This window comes from Opisthocomus hoazin, chromosome 5 (genome assembly GCF_030867145.1).
Source record: "Opisthocomus hoazin isolate bOpiHoa1 chromosome 5, bOpiHoa1.hap1, whole genome shotgun sequence".
In the NCBI taxonomy this organism is placed as follows: domain Eukaryota; kingdom Metazoa; phylum Chordata; class Aves; order Opisthocomiformes; family Opisthocomidae; genus Opisthocomus; species Opisthocomus hoazin.
Window position 1 is genome coordinate 54,499,440 of NC_134418.1, and position 22,136 is coordinate 54,521,575.

Below are 22,136 nucleotides of genomic sequence, written 5' to 3' on the forward strand. Positions count from 1 at the left end.
GTGTTGATTGAAATATTAAACCCATTTTGGGAGCAATGTATTCCCCTGTTTCAGAGCAACTGTTTTCTTGGCATTGTTTTATTAGTTTGATTTAATTCAATACCTGATGAATTCAAGGCTGAGGAACTGATTGACAGTTGAAAAAATGGCATAATTGTCCCTTTTTAATTCATGTGTAGAAGAGGTGGAAGAGGAAACGACTTCTATAACTTGTGAAGGTCTCAGTGACCAGAAACAACCAGTTGTTTGTTAATTATAGATTCCTTGTTTACTTCTTTAAAAGCAAAAACATTTAATGTACTTTTTTCCTGAGTATGCAGTGTTCTTCACATGATGATCCACTTGCTCACTTGTTTTATGGATAACAGTGAGTGATTTTTCCTTATCAGTACAACAGAGGTAGACTGCAGTCCCTTCCAGGTCTTGCAAGAAATGTGCTTCACATATGCTTCCATACTCCAGAAGACTCTCTTCATGTGGTGTGGTTGTCATGTCCGGCTGGCGTAGACTTAATTTTTCTTTTTTTTTTAGGTTCTTTTCTCCTTTTCTGCTTGATTTTTTTTTTTTCTGATACTTCAGCTCTCTGGGAATTTGCACCCTGCCTTGGAGTGATGTATCTCTTCTCTCAATGCTTGTATGGAGCAGAGAGGTCTGTGTCAGCACCGTGCCATTCCTGTTGTTGGGTAGGTCATTTTCTCCAAGGGAAATGCATAGGTCTAGAGAAGTCCCCGTTCAAACCATGGTGGGCATAGCAAGGTCCTGGCACAGCTAGCTCTGATTCTCACCCTTCTCCAGAAAGGCAGGGAAGAGGGAGGGTTACTTGTGGAATCCCGTGTGCAATTCCTGACCTCTCAGCAGCATCCATGCGATCTTTCTTCCTCTGGGTGACTGTTAGGGTGCTGTAATGCATCACTATCATAAGCACAGCTTATCTATAAACACCTATTTTAAAGGAGGAGGCACACTAGCCACTGGCACTGTTTGCTGGTGCCATGTACTCAAAGAAGTGTCTTTTGCTACCTTAATGGCTTTCTCTTCTCTTTATAGCCTCTGTGTCAGCAAGCAGAGAAATGCTAACTGCAGCTCTTGCCACAGACGAGTACGCTGTCAGTTCACTGGAGGCAGCGTGTGTCCCGTTATCCTGCCTGTACCTTTAGGAAGACTCTTTGGGTCCACCTGGATGTAGGCACTGGACTGCTGAAGCACAAATGCTAATGTTACCAGGGTTTGCTCCCAGGCTAGGAAAAGCCCAGATTAAACATGGAGCCATCCCTCTATGAGCAGTAACTCATCTGAGGGAGAGTTCTTGATCGTGAGATCCCTGACCAAGCCACTATATTAAGTTGCTTTGTAGGTCCACTTTTCCTATGATTTTCAGCGTTAATTCTTGCACTCAAGAAGCACTGGAGAGCAACATTTTCCTTTGTAGATGGAGGATAAAGCCTACCTTTTCTTGACCTACTTCACAGGACCACATGCCCTTAGTAAGTCGCCTTGGAGGTATCTGCTGAGCCAAGTACCCGACCGTGGCACAGTCTTTGGTGTGTTGCATTGATGACGATTTAATTGCTAGCCAGTGTGACAAGTCTGTTTGCCACCTATTTGCTCTAGCAGCATCGTCGACCTACGGTGAAGCAGCTGGCACGCTAAATCTGCCTTGTTGGTGGAACTCAAGGTTTTTGTTTCACCATCATGCTCCTCACGTCTCTAGCAGCAAAGGCTACAGGAGATAAATGTGGACCATTACATGGACTCTGAAGAGCAGAGATCAGCAGCTATTGGACTTTGCATGGTCTTCACACAGTATTATGCATGGTCACGAGCTTCCTGGTATAACATTTGGCTGCTGTTCCTATGAAATGAAGCCAAGGTCACAGCTTTCGTTGCTGTTTCCACCTTTATATCTTTATTACTGCAATGCTCGTAGAAAAAAAGAGCAGAATTTCCATTGCCGCAATATATTGGCCTCATCTACTTCCACCTACTCCCATAACAGCAGCCAGCACCTCTGAGTGTCGTCGTCCCTCCTTCCTTTGATTATACCGCTGGTCCTTGCTTTTGGCATTTAGCTAGCTCATTTCAGCAGTGTTCTGTCCTATTGTCCGCACTGATTCTGGAGGTTGTCAGTGAGAGCCAGCCAGTGTGGTTTGGCATGTTCACAGCTACTCATTCACTCCATCTCCCTTTGAAGAGAGAGGGTTGCTGGACTCAGGGGAGCCCCAGCCATCTTTCTGGCTCAATGGGAAAAGACTCCACAGCGGTTATTCTCTGAAACCCAAACCGAAATGGAAATGGCAGGCCATCCGGGGCTTGAGGTGTCAGGTTTCCTTTATCTGAAAAATTCACGTTGTTGACTTTTGGCAACCACACTCTGGCTTTTTATCAAAGGGATCTTTGCATAAGCCTCTGAATTTGCGAAATGTGTATTTTTGGATTGCCATGGGAGTGTTTCATGGGCAGTTTTTATGTTCTGTGTAAAATCAGTATAGATCTGTTAGTAATTCAGGATAGTGCTTCTTGAGTTGTCAGCAGTAGCCAGGGCTTGTAGACGTACGTTGCCCATGCTGATTGCTTTCTTCAGATATAGGGCTGGGGAGGGGAAATGGGAAATGATGGATTAAGCTCAGGGGGGCTCAGAGTAGCAGTTCACCCCTTTCCTTGGGCTTAGGATGGATATAGTATGCTCAGTCTCCAGTGAATTGGCCAGAGTCACGGGCGATACGAGTCTGGTTCCGGCATTAACTGGCTCAGTGCTTGAATCAGCACTGGCCGAAGCCTTGCTCCTTCAGGATGGGTTTGCTGCCTTTGAACCCCTCGTGGCTCGGCGTGGGCTTGGGCTGTGACAGGGGTTGGAGCCAACCTAGCTCTCCCAGGCCACACAGCACCCAGAGCCTGAGTCATCCTCTGTGCCAGCCTTGGCCTCCGGCAGTCCCAGTATGGGTTCCTCCTTCTCATTTTCCCAGGGCTTGCTTGCCCAGTAGGCAAGTGTGATCTCAAGTGGAGTCACGCTCTGCAACATGGCACTCTCACTGCATGCCTGTGCAAGCACAGTCAACTCGCCTCAGCCATTGAGAGTGGGAGTCTCCTAGCTGAGGTGGGATGTCCTCTTTGAGAGCCTGGGGGCTTGCTGGAAAAAGAGGTTTGGACAACAGTGTGACACGGTTCAGAGCCATCAAGAAAGCCTATCCAAATGGTTTGCTGCTTCCTCAGAGCAGAGGAGTCGCTCCATCCCTGAATGCCAAGTGACTTCTTAATTTTTATGTCTACCACACTAGACTTTCTAGAGAGTCGCTGAGATGCTTTTTCTTGCAGTGAAACATGGATGCATCTCTTTCTAGTCCAGTATTGTCCTGGCAGATAACAGAATGTGTTGGAGCTTGCTACCCAATATGCAAGAGCAGATGTGCTTTTATTGGTTGGAGCTGGCTCTTTCCAGGTTGAACTGTGTTTGAAGCTATCTGCAGAGCAGATATTCAGAGTTTTGCTAGTATTCTTTAGGCTCAACGGAGCTACTGAAGCACTCTACCAGTGCTGTGTTCAGTAGAGCTGTGCTGTATCTCCATTAGCCTCAAGGACCTCAGGGCTGATTTCCAGGTAATGATCAGCATGTGGTGTCCTGCTTCAAGTCCCCCTTTGAAACCAGAAAGAAGAGTATTGCAAGAGCTGGATTTCATGGAGATACTGTGTGATACCTGTGCAGTCATCTGCCACCCATTTTCATTCCTCCTCATTAATTTTATTTTCATTGTTTGTAGATTGAGAGGAAACAAGTGTTCCCAGGCTGGGTCAGGGGCACAGTACTGATAAAGGAAACAAAAAGTCCCCAGTTCCAGCTGCTTATGGCTCCCAATTTTAGAGTACCAGCAGGTATGTGAAAGCCCAAAAGCTTGCATTGCTGGTCAGTAACCGTATTTAAGTTGGCACAAAATAACTTGAACAACATCCTGCAGCTTTTGGATATTTTTATTGTATTTCTGTTTCTGACCAAATGCAGCTTACAGGTATTCAGGTTCTAATTCTTATGGGGTTTTATAGTAGAAAATGATAATCGTCCCCCATTATTTTATACTCAAAAAGTATTTATTTTTAAATAAGTATAATCACTTAAATATGTAGCCTTCCCATCTGAATGGCAAAAAGGCCAGTTACATTTGATATAAAAGTCGCATGAAGTTGCAAATTAATGTTGTTTTAGTGGTTACTGGTAAATGAGAAACTGGGCATCTTTCAGAAAATAGCTGATGCAGAAATGCAAGCCAAAGGGGGCATAAAATTAATTCTTTAAATTGGCATGTCCCATTACATTATTTAAACCAGAATGTAAGTCTGCCTGGCGTGGTTTTGGTGAATTCAATAGGAATCTCTCCATTATGGATTTACCAGAATAAATTACAATGAAAAAAAAAAATTTTATATTATAGATACACAATATATAGTTTATATATATTGTAATACATATGTGATATATATTTTAATATATTTAATGTAATACATTTTATATCTATTGTAATATATAATATTTATAATTTCTACAAATATTTGATTTGATGGGAACCAAACTGGTGCTGCCATTGCCAAAAGCCAATCCTCATCATTTATTTTGTGGTTGTACAAATTTTCCTTTGGCTGCTTCTTTAGTGGTATCCCAAATTGTAACTCTTTTTAATGGTCAGCCTATCTTGGCTTGCATTTTCCCATGCCTGAGGTCCGCAATGCTGATTAAGCAGAACAGAAACTTTGAAGATATTTCCTTTTCCCTGTGCTGTTTATTATATCCTTTGCTTTGTGTGTAGACCGAGCTCTGAAGCTTAGGTCAACAAGAAACCACCGTAGTGGTCAGGCTGTCTCGTGGGAAGCGGCACTCCAGTGGTTCCAGTCTGTTGTTCTCCTGGGTCTGAGATGATTCCCACAGGTTGGGCCAGCAACTTATGGATTTTGAAATCAATGTAGATACCTCCAAAATAACGTGTCCTTTCGACAGTATTTTTACCTGCATGTGCACGCTGGTGGTGGTTACTCTGGGCTAGGAGAATAGTGCTTTAAGTGGAACTAGGGTGGGTTTAGCACTCGCTTGAACCATTTGAGTTTGAGCTTTTCCGAGCCAGACATCAACAACTTGTCAGCTATAAAGAGAACATGAAATAATATTTTGCGTTCTTTTTTTTACTTTATAAAGTTAAATAAGTGCTCCAAGAAAGTTTCTGTGTTTGTTTATTCACTTCCTTAAAGCCTTGGAACCCAGACCTATAAATACAGAATGACTTCATATTTACAATTGTGATCGCTCTCACTTGAATTGATTGATGCTACTTGTAAAAAAAAAGAAAGTATTAAGATATGTTTAGATCTGCAGAAGAAGGTTAATATTCTTCTTGTTAAAATATGTTACTTTTGTACATCAGGGAAAACCAGTGTGAAAGTATCAACCTCTCGCACTTTAGTAAAACTAGGAAGCCTGTTTGCCAGCTGTTACAGAAGTAAAAGAAAAGATGTTGCAACCAGACTTTAGAGACGTAGCTTTGCACAAAGTTAGCAGCTGTACTGCAAACTTGGTAGTAGTTGGGTATTGACCTTAAATAGAGAGTCAGCATTTCTTACAAGGAATCGTGGCCTGATACTAATAATTCTTTTTTTTATTGGGGATTTTTAGTGTAATTTCTGCATTGTAGTTTTCTAGCTGGAGTTCTGCCCTAATTTCTTTTAGAAAATGATGTAGGCTTACTAATCCATGTGAGTTTTCTGAAGAAATGTAAACCACTTTTCAGATTTACCAAATTATCCCTGAATATCATCTGCAGCTGAATTTAACCAATTTAGAAAACTTTTGCCTCCTTGTTAAGAAAAATCCTTTATTCAAACTTGAAAAAATAGATGAGGTAAGAATTATGTTTCCAAATCTGTGTTTACAAATCTAAATCGATGATTGGTTTGTTCTCAAATGTTCAGGACGCACAAAATTTACCGATTTAAGTTTGGTGTGTTGAAATTGCCATGGCTTTGAGTGACTCAGAATGGAGTAAAATCTAATAGTTAAATTTAAAACATCATTCATTTATAAAACAGAAATACGTCCAAATAAATTTGTGTCTGTTAGATTTTTAAACTGTGACAATGCAGTTTTGATTTACATTCCTTTTTGCTGAATGAAGTGGCTTAATTGCAGTATATAATATTAAAGCAAATATTTTATATAAAGCTAAGCCGGGTGCTTTTAGGCAAACATTATTTTTGCCTTGACATACACGCAAAAATGTTTCCCACTCAAAGGAAGGTGGTTGAAGGAATTTGGATTGGGTAATTTAGGTTGAACTGCTGAAAGCGAAGTTGCTTGCTTAGGCATCAATCCAGTCAAAACTCGTGCACATCTTTAACTTTCTGCAGTCTGCGTAGCCTGTGAGACCTCTACTGACATGCACAAAGTAACAAGCACGCAACATCTTTCCCGAGTTGGATGTGCGTACCCCGCCGTCACATGCACTGGAATTGAGCAGGCGTTGGAGTGTGCTGGCACATAGGAGACTTGGGGCTCCTCAGAGATTACCTGGTAGCACCGAAATGCCCAGCTGGCGGTCAAAAATGAGATTTCCTTTCTTGTCGATGCCTATGCTGGGGGGGGAGCCGGGGGGAAGGGAACATTTTGTTGCTTTTAATATGAGCTTCATTGGATTGGTTTGTCTCACTAGTGCAGTCGTGACGCAGTGTTGTGTTTTATCAGTGCCCACCCCCAGCAGAATTCTTTGCTTAAGAGGAGGCAGATTTTCACCTACTGAATAAGACTCTGGACTCGCATTGATGCTTCTCGGTGTTGTCTTGTGTGCTGTCCTGTGCCAGAGTGAATTTTATCCGCGGACTGCCTGGTGTAAGTTATAGCCCTCTTTCTACCCTCTGGAAGTTTGCATGTTCAGATGTGACTGTGCTGAATGATAGGATGTCTATTTTAGACTTCAGCCTGTATTTACAATCAGGAGGGTGAGTCGCTGGAAGAACTTAGCTCCTTTTTCTTTTGAAACAACTTTTAGAGACTGGGTGAATGTTGAAAGATTTCTCTGCATGGTTTTCTTTTATAAAACATATTTTCCATAACCATGAATGCTTGTTTTCTCTGAATGGGTCTTAGAAATCTCTAGTGTTGAATCATAAAAAACACTTGCTTATTAGAAAGACTTTGTTCAGTCACTGAAGGATCAAATTGTCCTTTAGTTAGAGAAAAAGATATTTATTAGCAAGTGCACAACAAGGACTTGTTGATACTTTACCTACCTTGCTTGTAGAATTACTGTTTAAATGTGACTGCTCTCTTTGTTTTTAGTGAATGTTTTCAGCAACAGAATCTCATGCTAAATATTTTATATGCATTTTTGACCTTTCAGTGGTGGGAACAGAGGTTGATAGGGGCTAAGAAAAGGAAGCATCCTGTGGAATTTTTGGGAGCTGGCGGTGGCAGTCCCTCTCTGCAATGTTAAACTGGACGGGAGTCCTTGGAAAGCTATCAACTTCATGTGTGTTTCCGTATCAAGTAGTAGCGTGAAGTATACGCCTAAACACATTGCAAACGTGTTAAAATAGGAACTGATTGATAGAAAGAACTGCTTCTGCAGATGCGGTAATTGATTTTTTAAAGTAAGTTGACGCTGTTTTTTGTGTACTGGAGCATTAAACTTGCCTCATGTTTGGCCTTGTGACAAATCCTGTGCATGTAATTTAGAGCCATATAGGGATGTTCTTAGTCTTGAACCACTTGAATTAATACCATCTTTCATATCATGAGTGTAGTTTTAGTAATTTAAAGTAGATAATTTGTGAGCCTTGTGGCCCAAGCACAAACTGGAAATGATAAGGACTGTTGATGTGAATGAAGTTAGTAGCTTTGGTTATAAATCAGGCTTGGTTTCTACGCAGTGCTGTGTTTAATACCAATGGACTAAAATGCCAGATCTGATATGAGTTTATATACATAGGTGGGAAGCCTGGCAGGTTGATTTTGTGTAAAGAACAACACACAGAAATTAGAGAGGTATGGAATAACCTCCTAGAAGCTGCTGTCTGGTAAGCATTTTAGACAGACTTTTCAGCCGCTGGTAACTGGAAGTGAACCTGCCTGTCAGTACAAATTCAATGCCACTGTCTATCATGAAATGTCTGCTGTTTTCAACACTGCAGGGGGAAAAAAAAATCATCCTCCCCTGTCTGTCCTGTCATAATGCAAAGTGGAGTGGTTGCAAGAGTTACCTTGAGAAATGCTACACTAGTTGCTGTCTCTTGATTTTGCTTGTACTTGGGCAATAACAAAACAGTTAAAACTGGGACCTCACGGAGTCTTTGTCCTGTCTGGAGTAGGAGAAAGTTTTCAGCTGCAGCGTGGGGAAACTTCTGAGAGCAGAAGAGCTGCATACAGCATGGCTTGTATATGGTATGAGCTGCATGTGAGATGATTTATATACCTTGCAACGTTTCACGAGTGCAGTATGTTCTTCCCTAATTTTCTGTGAAGAGAAGATTAAAGGAGGTTTATGGGGTCTCTGTTTGTTTCCTTTATGTCACACAGTTGCATTGCTGGTGGGTAATGCGCTGTGATTGCTTCCCTAGACTTTGAACTTTGTCCCGAGCTTTTATTTAACTGTTTGTTCCTGTTGTTAGATGAATCTGCATTCTCTTTAGCAGCAATTTGTTTGGCAAAATAAACCAAACAACTGACATCTTTGCTTTTCAAATTTCATATTATTTTTTCACTAAAAACTTGTCTAGGCTTAGAATTGTGCTATGAATAGTTTCCAGAAGAGGTGTCTTAGTCAATGTCCGTATATAAACATGTCCTAAAATGATCTTGTGGTTACCAGGAGATCCTGACTTTTTCCTGAGGATTCACTTGTCGTTCTGCATGAATCAAGGTGCTTCCTTACCTAGGTTTTGTTGTCATCTCTCCCTTTGGGAAGAAATAGCACTTTGTGTTAACAGAGTTTTTACAAGATGTTTAGCTAGCAACAAAATAAAGTCCGAGGGGGGTGTCTGGATCATCTGCCAGCAAGGCAGAGGGACGTGCTTAGCATTTCCAAAAATCAAATTTTTCTCACTGAGGTGCAAGTTCTGTAAGTTTCTAGGTCCACTTAAACAGTCAAAAGCTTCAGCTCAGACCTCCCAAGTATGGCACTCTAATTATGGATCATAAGAAAACTGTATTAGCTAAAAATCTTGCCATAACGCAGAATTAGCTTCTTACAACTTGAAATTTCATCTCTACACATTTCCCTTTGCTCTAACAGCCATCAGAGATACACGCTCCAGCTTCAGGTCCTACAGCTCCTCTGCCCAGCGGTGCGTTGGTGGTACAGCTGCTGTGGTGCAGGCTGGGTTTGTTCAGGAAGAGTTACCCAGAGCGTAAATAGGAAAATGAACTTTTCCACCGGATCTGCTGCAGTAGCATAGCGCACCCAACTGCGGAGGCCTTGGTAGAGAGGCGGTGTCGGTCCTGCAGGTAAAGGGGAGGGTTTCCTCACATCTGGCGGGGCAGGTGGAATTGCATTTGGCATGCCTAGAGACGTGTCGTTGAAATATAAATGAGCACAGGAAAGAAACAGGCTAGTAACTTCCAGCTGTCATGCAGAGAGCAGACGATCTGCCATCCCTTACTGTACGATTTTTCCAGTTTCTTTTTTGTCCCAGTAACAACATGAAATACTGCAGGCTCTTGGGTTAGATTAGGTGATGAGGGGCATAGCTGAGCGTGTCTGAGCATGCCAGATGTATTTTGGGCTCTAGAAAGAAGCATGCTACAAGATTTAGTCTGTATTTAGTCACTGGCCTACTTTGTAGGATATTTTGCATTTCTGAAAACTTTCTCAGCAGAGATGTGCCCTTCTTTTTCTTCTTTCTGTTTCTTTCTTTAAATGTTTAACATCTTTTACAGTTATTTAAGGTTGAAAGTAGTGATACCTAGCCGTTCAAATGCTGTCTGCATGTTAATTTTTAAATGTGTATTTCCTCCCTTTCCTCTTTTCCTTTTGATTTTCATCTTGTTAAAGACAAGGCTTGGCCATTGCCATGCTCTGTCACTTGTGCAAACTCAGTGAACGTCAAGTCGACCCTCCCAAGTTTTGGAGGAATCTCTGTTTGAACCATCACCTTGCATAAAATGACAGGAGGGGTGACTTCTTAATAAAGACATCCTTTTCTCCCAAGGCCATATATTCCATTTGACAGGGAGGGAGATTATGTAGCTGCATCTCTGAGCCCTTTGCCAAGAGCCCCACCGACACTTTGGGAGACTCTTTGGCCTTATCAAGGAGTTTTAGGAGCACACATACACACACTTGAAGTCTTAATTTCTTTGGGACCATCTGGAGTTCTTCTCCCCCCCCCAACCCTCCTAGGGAAGCTAATAAAGGCAACCTTGTGACTTAGTGGTTTATTTTGGAAGCTGCAGGAACTGACTGTGGCTGGATGAGCCAGATTTGGCAAACGTTGTCCCATGAACTCTGTTGTGGTGGGGGAATGTCACAATTCCCCTGCTCTTTGTTCCAGAAATTGGGTCACTGCAGTAAATTGGTAGGTTGGTTGATAAGTGGAGAGAAGAGACAGATCTCTATTGGGAATAATGGTGTGCTTTCATCTTGTGGGTCTGAAGGAAACGGGTCTCATGTAATCACAGCGTCTGTGGATGCATGTGTGGATCTCAGTCAGCTTTGCCCATTTTCACAAGAGGAAATGGGGGCACCAAGGCTAACTTGGCAAAGGTACTGTGTAAATCCATGCAGGATGAAGAATTTAAGCATTAATCTCCAGGATCAAGGAAGGACCCTAGTCCAGCACTTCATCTCCTAGCAAAAATCTGATGTACATAATAGAAATTTTGTAACAAATTAGTTTAATGGAGTTTTGTATTCCTTCACAGGCAATGAAGTGCTGACTCTTAATTGTTTCTTCCAAATATTGTTAGCCTTTTCTATCTCTGTCAAGTGCTTTTCCACTCAATGGGCTGAGTACTCATTAATTATAAAAAGGCAACAAGTCTTTAAACTTAAAAAATGCATTGGTGCTTCATTTTCTCATGTTCTCTCATAGTATAAATATCCTCATACAAATGTTTTTAGCCATTAAGACCTTCTGAGATGTTATTTTAGAGTGTAAGGCATTCAAGGATTGATGTCTGCTCTATGTCTGGAAAAGACTGGAGTGACAGTTTTTCAGCCAGTTTGGAGCCTGGAGAAAGAAAGAGGGTCATCTTTTCTCCTGAATATGTATCTTTAGAGAAAGCATCAATCCTTGACATAAGCTTCAGGGTTTTCTAGGAAACACTTTTGTACAGATGTGGTGTTTTCCTGTTGGTTGTTCTCCAGGATTTAGCGTCTCAGGAATATGTGAAATATCTTTTATTTTTTAATTTTTCCATTATTTCAGAGCTTTCAGAGACCCTTCCTCCTTACTACCACAGGACCTACATGGCATTGGGTTCATCAAAACAAATTAAGCATGGTCTTGAAACTATGGATATGGGTATATTGTGTGAGACTGAAGCAACTGTGGGGAAACTGAGAGAGACCAGGAGGTGGGCCTGGGGCTTTTCAACTGACATCCCCTGGTCTCCTGAAATGCCTCTTAAAACATGTGGAGTTGGCTGACAGATACTTGCTGCTAAATGTTCATTTGACCCCTTGCCACCTCCAAAATGGCGCTTTTCTGGAGGCAAACAACATGGATAGGAAAGCAGAGGGTGGCATGGGATGTCTTCGTGGCGGCAGCCAGCAGAAGAGGCAGATGGTTTGGGCAAATTTGTTTCTGGCTTTTAACCGTCAGTGTGTGCCGTATCACTCTGCTTAGCAGTCTTTTGGATGGTGAAGGGTTTTTTTTTTTAAGTCCCTTTCTCTCTGTCCATTTTTTGGTTTGAAAGAGCTCACTCTTTTTTCATATTAGACCAATTAAGGACTAATTAAGATGTAGTTCAAAAGGTGATTATAAAACTGAAACCATCAAAAGAAATACTAGAAGATATCTATAACAATGATTTCAATATAAGAAACCTGTCAGTAACTGGTAACCATCTGTAAGAAAGAGCAGGGAGCTCAACTTTTTAATTGAACTTTTTTTTGTAGACTTCCGTAGGTCTGCAGGGTTACATGGGAATATTGCAATTATTGTGCTGTTTCAGTGACTGAGAAACTGTAAGAAAATTTTATTCTTACTGCATGGGATGTGATGACAACAATAGGTGAATATTAATACTCTTCAGAGTATTTTCAGTGGCGTTTCCTAGACAAACATACAGATAAAATCGTTTTTCAAAGGAGTGCATCCCTGGCTGTAGCTGATCGAATATGAGAGCTCTGCTGAGGTCAGTGGAGTTAGGTGACACACATCAGCTGGGAATCAGGCTGTATGGTATGGTCTCTATATTCTACATGTCCTATATTCACTGGCTGCAAAGACCCAAGAAGGATCCTCTTTCTAGAAAGAGGGCTTACCACACTGCTTGGTAAATTCAAAACAAACAAAACTCCCAACCTTTCTAAATCCTTTCAAATTGCTCAAAAGATTTTCTCTGTCAGTGATAATGCAAGAAACATATTGCTTTGGAGGTGACCTGATTTTAACCTTTTCTGAATTGCTTTATGATTAGAACAAGTCACATGCTGAGGTAGGACCCTGTTAGTGGATTTAAATTGCCTGTTTACTTCTGAAAATGCGCATTGTTATGGGCTCTGCTGAGTATTCCCTTTTTTTTTTTTTTAATTTTCTTTTTTTCTTCTCTTTTTTCACTGTTGCAGGACAGAACATCACAGTTGTACCAGTTTGGGAGCAAAATATGGAATGTGTTTCACTGCTGACCAAAGGCAGCCAAATGAACAGTATTTATAGTAGTTTGAAAATCAGCAGTTAGCAGTTTCTTCACATTCTAACACTACCCGGCACTTTCCAGAGAGAACTCATTGTTTACAAGAAATCTGCTTTCCAAATCCGTTACGGTGCCCTCCAGCCTTGACTATTAACTATTTGCGAAGGGGAAGCTAATCTACGGTTTGGGGGAAGATGGCAATGGAAGAGTACCTGTGGATGGTCATTGTGGGTTTTATCATTGCTTTTATTTTAGCCTTTTCGGTTGGTGCAAATGATGTTGCCAATTCTTTCGGAACAGCTGTGGGCTCTGGTGTTGTTACTTTACGCCAGGCTTGCATTTTGGCTTCAGTTTTTGAGACCACTGGCTCAGTATTACTGGGAGCAAAAGTAGGAGAAACAATTCGGAAAGGTATCATTGATGTTAACCTGTACAACAACACTGTCCCACTGCTGATGGCAGGAGAAGTGAGTGCAATGGTTGGTAAGTAACACTTTCCTATTCCAAGTAACATTCATTGTGTATTTGTCGTCTTGTTCGTTGTGAATATTGTTAATTACGTCTTCCGATCTTCTGGACTTGCATGGTTTTTTTTGTGTAAATGTGGGGGCCTATATTCCTTTTTTAATCTCCTGTGTTTTTTAAATGCTTCTACTAATTTACATTTTTCAGTACTTCAGCCATTTAACTAATAGAAGAAAAAATGTTTAGCATAATGGATCATACCTATGTATTCCTAGGGTACTAAAAGAAATTATTTTGGAGATTTTTATGGTGTTACATGGAAAATATGTAAGCATAGCATTTGTGACTGCATAGAAGATCCTACAGAAACAGCAGTTTGCTATGAATTCATACAAGAAGGAATTACCTAAATAGTTTTAAAAAATTTGCAGAAAATCCAAACATATTTGCTTAAACTGATTGTCTAGCTGGGTGATTGCAATAAATCATACACTTCACCCTTCCTCATGGCAAAACTAAAGGAGCAGTAAAGATAGATGGTCACACGTTTAAGGTCTTTTTAATTTTTCTGATTCAAACCGACAGCAGTTCAGCATACCTTAGAGTCTGCTCTGCGTGCTTTTGTTTGCCGTTAAATTAATCTCCATTTAGAAAAAATAGCATATTCTGAGGTAAGTAACATTGAGCCACGGTATTTACTCTTTGTTTATATGCAAGAGCCTTTGTGAGCTTTTGGAGAGCTCCCTCAAGGATCAATAGCAAACCTGCTTTTAAAGAGCAGGAGACAGCAGGAAGGAAACCCTTTCACTGTGGGAGAGGCAGCCCAGGCAAGGGGCCAGCCTGCCCATCCCACCACCACTTCTTCAGTCTGGCAGGTCTGTGGCGTCCCATGCCAGGGCAGCGTGATTTGCACGAGCGTTGCAGTGTCCTCTGTTTGAAAGGGATGCTCCACTCAAGGATTTTCTTCCTTAAACCTAACCTAAATATTATTTCACCTACACCTTCTAGCCTCCCCACAGTTTTCCAGCAGGACCTGCACGTGAGGTAGGTGAATCTGTGCAGAGGTCTACTACAAGTGGTTATTTTCCCGTATCTTCGGGGAAATAGGAAAATTTTGCTTTTTCTAAATTTTAATGGATTAAGATGGACATTGAGTGCTGGTTTCTGGACTTGTCTGAGGTGGCTTTGTGTGCTTGAGAGTGGGAAGGTGGTTCCCTTGGGCTTTTGCTGCTGCTGAGCCTCCTGAAGGTTGGCCACCTTCCCCTGCCGAAGAGGAAGAGGGGCTGGTTAGTGAGAAACCGCTTCCCCAAATGGTCCCTCTGTGACGCTGCCAACTTAAACCACATCAGATGCTCTTGGGCAGCCCCATCAGTTCGTCTTTCCTGATGTCCTGCAAGGTCAGCTGTAGATTTCTGGTCTTTCCCTCAAGCTGTAGGGTGGCTTCTTAGTACCACTCCACTTGCATCATTTGACCTTCTGCTTCCTGAGATAGCTCCATCATTTCCCACGGGTGCATGCCCAGGAGTAGCGTACACCATCTGAAATGTGAGTGACCTGCATCTTCTGACCTTCATGTTCTTGATGCTCATGGTCCCCATTGAAGGGGGGGTCCTTTTCCTTTTCTGTGTCTATTTATGGCATCTTGATCCTGGCCAGGCAAAGTTTTAAGTCTCAGATGCCCCCTGCGGAGGCAACTGGCCAGAAGCTCAAAGAAAACAACTTATTTGCATGCGTATTTACATAAGCCTGTGTGAACTTCATGACCAGTTGCATTCCCTTCCTCCACTAAGGGCATTAAGAAGAAATTCCACATTTTAAATCTCAGAATTAATCACAAGTTACAAACTGCAGATTTCAGGTTTTTTTTTCCCCCCTCCAATCCATCTCCAGCTTTTCTCTGTATGTATGATATTTTTTTCTGTGTTCCCTCTGAGCCTTCTTGGATGTTTTCTTTTCCTTTTTCTGTTTTTGCTTTGCATTTCTTCCCCTGTTCTCTCGTGCCTCATGATCATGTTTTTGAGAATGGATTTAGCTTCTGAATTTCAGTGAGGCTTAAATGAGTCAACAGTCTGGGAGAGACCAAAAGTCGCAGCATCCTCTTTCCAGATGTTGCTGGGAGATCCTTTGATGCTTGCAGCAAACAGCAGATGGTGATTTTCAGGGCGACCTTCTCTCCTAAGAGAGAGAGAGGCAGGGAGCAATGGCATTAAAATTTTTAAATACGACATTTTGTAATAATTTGTAGAGTATTAAAATGTTATTTGTTAGGCAGTTGGGAAGTTAGGGACTGTTGCTCTTCGGAGTAAATTGTAGTACTGCCCTAGCGTTAATTAATTGTCAGATTATTGTCAGGAATTGCCTGGGTGTTCTAGTGGTCCTGGTGGGAGCTGCAGTCAGCAGCTGGTGTGACTAAGGAGATGCCACCGACAGAGAGGATGTCCCAGCCAGGGCTAACAAAGCAAGGTGCTGCCCTGGTCTCACGGGTTGGGGTGGCACTCGACGGGGCTGGCGGCTGGCACGCAGCACCGGGGCCTCCGGAGAGGGGATGCGGTGCCGTCAGTAGCAGGGCAGCGCGAAACGCGCCCTGAGCCGAGAGCCAGCGCTGGCCGCAGCCAGCCCCCTTTCCTGAGGAGGTGGCAGCTGGGAGGATAGGGTGCGCGGCCACCGTGTCAGCAGGCGGAAAGGATCTGAGTGTGGGACTGTGTGACAGCTCTGGTGAGCCTCCTGCTTCCCAGGTCGCTTTTGCGAAGATAAAAATTGGGAACATGCATCTTACATTACAGAGGAGTTAAAGCTTTGATGTAGGTAGCTCAGGCATTGCAAACCCCAGAAAAAAGTCCTGCTCTGGCTTGATTTGAATTTTCTTCTGTTCCTTAATGTGCTTCCTTAAACTTCTTTAGACCACACGTCATCCTTCTCAGACCACCCATCAGTCCTCCACCACTTTCCTTCTTGCTCCCCTGTTTGTTTTCAAGGTGAAGTTGATTAAATAAGAAATAATGCCACACTCCCTCTATTCCTTTCAATACAAAAAACCCCAGCCCTCACTATGCATTTGCAGTGCAGCTGTGGCTTGGTAGCATTTTCCCTGTTTTTTAAAGTGAGTAGTTTGTAATTACATATATGTGGCTGGCTTAACTGTTTATTTGGCTCTTTACAGGTGTTGCCATCTGTTTTCTCTTTCACCTCACTTCCACTTGCTGGTCTCTAAGTTCATGTCAAAGGTTTCAAAGTGTATTTATTTTTATTTCAGTACAGGGGAAGAGAAGCCAAAAAATTGAAGAGCAGGTGTTCCTTGTTTGATCTAGAATTTCCAATAGCAATAGTTGTTTTGGGATAGTACACCAGCAGAGATCAGTTTTACAAACTGGTTGACTTCCAAACGTAGCCGCATATGATGCCAACAAATCACCATTTGCAGGTGGCTCCGTTTCAATGCCTTCAAACCACCCTCTCCTGTTGGAATTGAAGATGGAGGCAGAGATTTTGAATAACAGCGTATGTTCAGCGACCTTACTTTGTCACCTGTGTCTGCTGCAGATCTGTTAAGAGAGGTGGCACGAGCCAGAAAACATAGGATCTCTCATGTTTGATTGCTGCCATTGGGGCCTCTTAACACATCAAGATTTAGTCTTAAGGCCATGAAGTCTTAAAATGAAGAAAAGATCTTTCTAACAATTCTCTAATACTAGGCAAGACCCACAGAAAGCTTGTGTCACTGCCAAAAAGGTTTTGGTGTCCTGAGGTTAGTGCCACTGCAAGAGGAGCAGGGAGCCTGGGCCCTTGCAATGTGAAAATGAGTTGGAGCATGGAGCTGCATGCTGTGGTCTGATCTAAGACTGAAAATAAATACAAGGCATCCTCTCTGGTGCTTGGAGCTTCCCCCCCCCCGCACTCTTGGCAAATGTCCTTCCTTGGGACATCTGTTGGGACACCAGGCATCGCATTTACTTTACAGACCATAAGCCGCCATCCCTTAGTTAGGGGATCTTATTTCCTTACACCAAGGGTATCTTTGGCTACTCCTTGACTAAGATAAGCCTTTTCTGCAGTTCTGAATTGCTCCAGTACCACAATGAGCTGCAAATGCAGGCGATGAGAGAGTCCTTATTCCCTCCTCAGTCCATTTTTCTTATCGAGGACTCTGGATGGCCACGCGGCACTGAGAAGAGGCATAAAAACTCCCTGCCCCACAATTTGAGCCTTTCTCTGGTAGCATCTGAATGTAGGAGCTTGGCTAGTTCATTAATGAAACAGTGAATGCCTCCTCATGCTGATCACTTGGAGGCTTCCAGATCCAGCTCTCAAGAATGAGGTTTTCTAAGCTTGATGCAGACTGGGAGCAGTTTGTGTATTTAATCAGACAGGCTGTAAATACTAAAAGCCTTCAAAAAAAAAAAAAAAGGGCAAAACTGTTGTGCAGTGTAAAAAGTTTTTCGTAATAAAAAGTCATAAGATGCAGCATTCAAAGCTGCTGTTAAGCTGTCTTAGTATCTGCTTTTAGAGACAGAACAGGAACAAAACTCTCTTGAGGAGATCTCTGTTGTGCATGTGGAGCGTAGGCAGTGCTCGTAAAAGAATGTGGGTATGTGGCAAAGAATTTTCTGCATGACATTATTGTTACTGTTGTTTATACTATATGGTTGGGTTTTTTTCTAGGTTCTGCTGTTTGGCAGCTGATCGCATCATTCTTGAAACTCCCGATATCGGGGACCCATTGCATCGTAGGTGCTACGATTGGATTTTCTCTGGTGGCAATTGGCACGCAGGGAGTCCAGTGGATGCAGCTCGTCAAGATTGGTAAGTGTTTCCTTTTATGTGTGAGGGTATGTGAAATAGTGTGCACTGCCTGTAAAAAACATTCCTAGAAATGTGCTTTGTGCTGGTAGCACTGCCTCCTTCAATTATTTTCTGCCCTAGTCCTGTCATTCAGAAGATGCACTGACACCGTGTTCATTAAGGGCTGCAGCATGTCTCCAGTGGAGAAAGGGCTAAGACGCAAGTTGCACTTCCCCAGCGGTAAGCTGAGGAGACATTGTTCCTCAGAGACATGCTTCGAGATGACGTTCCTCCTCTTCTAATTCTTTTTGTGGCAGCTCATACCACCTCGTTCTTGCTCTCAACAACGCTAGCCATCATGTGAATGCCCACAGTCATGTTCCCCCACCCACCAGCTTCAGGGAGGCAAAAGCTAGGCATACAGCACATGTTTAACTCGCAGCCTCCCACTGCCAAGATCCGCACAGCCAAGCAGCGATGTGAAAGAGTTTTCATTATTGTTTTGGAAGCCTTGTAACCCGACTCGCAGCCTAAGCCCTGTGTTAAAAGGATTTGATGCTGAAGGCACAGAAATACAACTGAGCTTTAGAGAAGTTGGAGCAATGCGCATGTTTTTAAATTCTGTCGAAAGTAGAAGAGAGTTTGCAATGACAGCAGAATCAATCTGGTAACCATGTCGCAAACAATAAATCACTCTGGATGAGATTTCCAGAGTGCTGCCCTAATACGGTTTTATTGAAATCCGTCCGAGTTTTGCCACCTACTTCAGTTAAATCAGTCCTGGACACTTGCAAATCTGGCCTGCAAAAAATGTACGCGCATTATTCGTTACAGTTGATGCTTCTGAGGCATTTTGGAAATCAAGATTTTTGCCCTGCGAGCAGCATGGCATCCTGCTAGATGCAGTTCCTTTCCACTTGCTTGCAACATTCATGGTCATGGTGATTAGGAAATTACAGAGGTTTCTTGGTCCGCTCTGCGTCAAACTACAAGAAACTTTCCTGATGAATTTGATTGCTAAACTTGCAAAATTATTGGGAAATTATTTGGCTGATGTCTCTAATAGTGCCTAGCATTACTTTGACTTTCATGTATGTCAGTGGACATTGAGTTGCACCAGTTTTAAGTAAACATATGGAACATTCATTCCAGTTTTACAAGAACTGTTTTAAATTTACTGCTCATTAACTACTTACTTACTTAACTATTATGTAAGAATACTGTTCATGTTCCATTCTTTCTTTTCTTCAACACAGTTGCCTCTTGGTTTATTTCCCCACTGTTATCTGGCTTGATGTCTGGAGTCCTCTTTGTGCTGATTAGATTCTTCATTTTAAACAAGGTAAAGAAATCTCACTGTTATAATGAGTGCTTGGTATGAAGGATGTGTTCTAGCCCTCCCATTTGAGTCCTGGCATTTCCAGAGTTGAAAGTTTGTGACTTCTTTTTTGGACAGGAGACCAGTCATTTTTTTACAGCCATTGGAACTGTACTTGCTCTTAGCATTTCTGTAAACTCAGATTAAGTAATTTGAGAAGTATTTGAGGCTTAGAAGGTGCTACATGATAATTAATATTGTATATGCTGTTTGATTAAAGGATGGTACATTGAGATTGCTTCTGTATAAGTACAAACTTGTTGGCTTTGACTTAGCCTCGTGATAGCTGCTCTGACTGTTATTTAAACAGAACAGTCCTCCCTTGGAGATACTTCAACTGGTATTCCATAGTTGTGAAATTTTAAGCTGTGGTTGTCTGGCACATCAGACGTTAGAAGATGGGCATCTGCATGTTTCCTAGATTCTCGAGAAACCTGAATCGATCAGTTTTAGTGACCCTAGTCAAAAGTGGCAGCTTCGAGGTAACATCAGTCCGTATATCTCCAGTGCAGAAGACGGTTTGCCTGCCACCCAGCATGAACTGGAAACGAGAACATTTTCATCTGTTCTTCCCATTTCTCACACCATTCAACTTGCTACACTGGGGGAGTGCAGCGCATGACAATGATCTAAAATAAGGGACACTATATTAGCAGTTACACAGGGAACTTAAATAGATGAGAGATTAATTCTTTTGCTATAAATAACACCACCTGTAACTTCAGCTTCATCATTCTTTATTTCTGATGTAAATAAATGTCAGTGATAAAAGCAGAATATAAATTTGATTGGATTCAGCTTTGAATTTAAAATTACTCAAGTTGCTTAAAGGATGATGAAAAGTTCCTCTATTACATGCAAAATGTAACAACTTAAGAAATTAGTCATCAAAATCACATGAACTCTGGTATAAAAACCACATATTTAAGCATTAAAGAGACAGAAAAAGTTCAAGCTCAGGCAATTATCTTCTGACTGCCATCTGTGCTGTTCACAAAGTGGTAAGATTTGGAGAGCTTCTGGCATAAGCAGGTAGTGACTTGCGTTGTGTGCGTGCATAAAAAAGAGCAGTTTTCTAGCTTGCGAGTCCATGCCCTGGTGCAGGGGTTCATGCCCTTGTTGGGGGTGTCTGTGAATAGCAGCTGGCCCTGCGGATACAGCCTGTGCTGCATCACGTGTCGGGACCGGGGCATAGTGCAGGGCAGCTGCCGCCTGCTCTCGCTCCCTTTTATAACTCATGGCAGCAAGAAACAAAACCGCATTAGCCAGCCCCTTAGCTTTGCCAGGCTCTTTGCAAACATGCGGAGCCCCTCAAAAGGCCAAAGCAGTCTCCTCACAAAGGCTTTCTCCACTGCGCGCACGGTGCATTTCCGCTCGCCGTCAGCTGAGCCTTCCCTCGTGCGCACCCAGGGCATGGGACCGCGGCGGGCAGCACATTGCACGCGCGCTGCGTGCGTGGTACCTGTGTAATGCAGCCAGATGCCGAACGTGTCAGAGACTTGTGTTAGCTGGTGGAAAGTGCTAGGATGTCTCAGTCGAAACCGAGAGGTTAGGAATACGGTTTTGCGATGGATGTGTTGCACTGATGCTTGTAGCCCTGCCCCAAAAAGATCAAAGCTCCATCCCGCTCGGCACCCTGCAGTCGTGCTGAGTCAAAGGGACTCCTCATCTTGGAGACAACATAGGAAGAACACTTCTAGGAGAAAACACTCGCAGAAAGAAACCTGTGCCCAGGTCACCCAGCAGGTCTGCAGCTGACCTGAAAGTACAGCCTGTCTCCCTGGTTTCCATTAACAGTGTCAAGCTTCCCCAGGATGCTGGTGTGTGCCAGGACCAGCGTTGTGGATTTGGGTGTAACCAGGCAGGTTATCGTCCCTTCCTCACCATCCACCCAAAAGCTCCACCTGCCTGGCACTGACTCGGGAGCGCGTGTTTTCCTCATGGTGGTTCACGCTGACATTAATCTGGTGGAAAATCCAGCTAATGTTTCCTTTTTTCCCCAATTCCTATGCAGGAAGACCCTGTGCCCAATGGTCTCCGCGCACTTCCAGTGTTTTATGCTGCTACCATAGCTATTAATGTCTTTTCCATCATGTACACGGGGGCACCAGGTGAGTGAACCGTCCGCGGCAGGAGGCACGAGAGGGAGCCTTCCCACAGTGTGTAATGATGCTCTGCCAGCATGCTGTCAGGTAGCTGTCAACACCACACGGTTATCTCCTGTATTAGGAGTTAATGAGGGCAAGAGTAAATCATACAGCTCCCTGCATGCTCCTGTTTGTTTATGAGTTTTTGTGACTCCCTTCTGATCACTCCAGTTAGTGGGAAAGAGCGCAGCTGCAGAAAAAATCCCTCTTTAGAAGAAGGGGAAATACTGAGCTGCCAGCTTCGGCTTTGTAAATCTGAGCACATGTTGAGCTTTCAGAGGTGTTCCAGATATGTGCATCAATGAGGGAAGGTTCAGAGTGGGCGGTAAGAGCAGGTAGGCTGTTTGCGCTCAGTCTAAGGCTATAGCTCCACTGAAATCAGCAGAGTCACTGTTCTGGCAGATCTGGCATGGAGCCTATTAATTAAATTTACTTAAATTTACTTCTTTATTTCCCTTCAATGATAAAAAGCCCCGAGCCTGTTTCTGCATTTAATGCATCTTCTTTCTTGGGTGCTGTGTTTTCATTGCAACTGAGTAGA

General features: G+C 42.8%; 1 protein-coding gene across 7 annotated transcripts in view; it reads left to right on the forward strand.

The window, feature by feature from the left end:
* SLC20A2 (solute carrier family 20 member 2) overlaps nt 1–22,136 on the forward strand; it is a 55,945-nt gene that overhangs the window by 12,470 nt on the left and 21,339 nt on the right. For 4 of the 7 annotated variants that reach the window (XM_075421329.1, XM_075421326.1, XM_075421331.1 and 1 more), the window contains 4 exons: nt 12,759–13,309; nt 17,951–18,091; nt 19,327–19,412; nt 21,463–21,559. In XM_075421329.1, coding sequence (XP_075277444.1) covers nt 13,021–13,309; nt 17,951–18,091; nt 19,327–19,412; nt 21,463–21,559 — 613 coding nt within the window. In that variant the 5' untranslated portion in view covers nt 12,759–13,020. Of the gene's footprint in view, nt 1–6,715; nt 6,860–7,370; nt 7,621–9,260; nt 9,473–12,758; nt 13,310–17,950; nt 18,092–19,326; nt 19,413–21,462; nt 21,560–22,136 lie in introns of all 7 variants that reach the window. The other 3 variants (XM_075421324.1, XM_075421327.1, XM_075421328.1) reach the window with 3 other exon arrangements.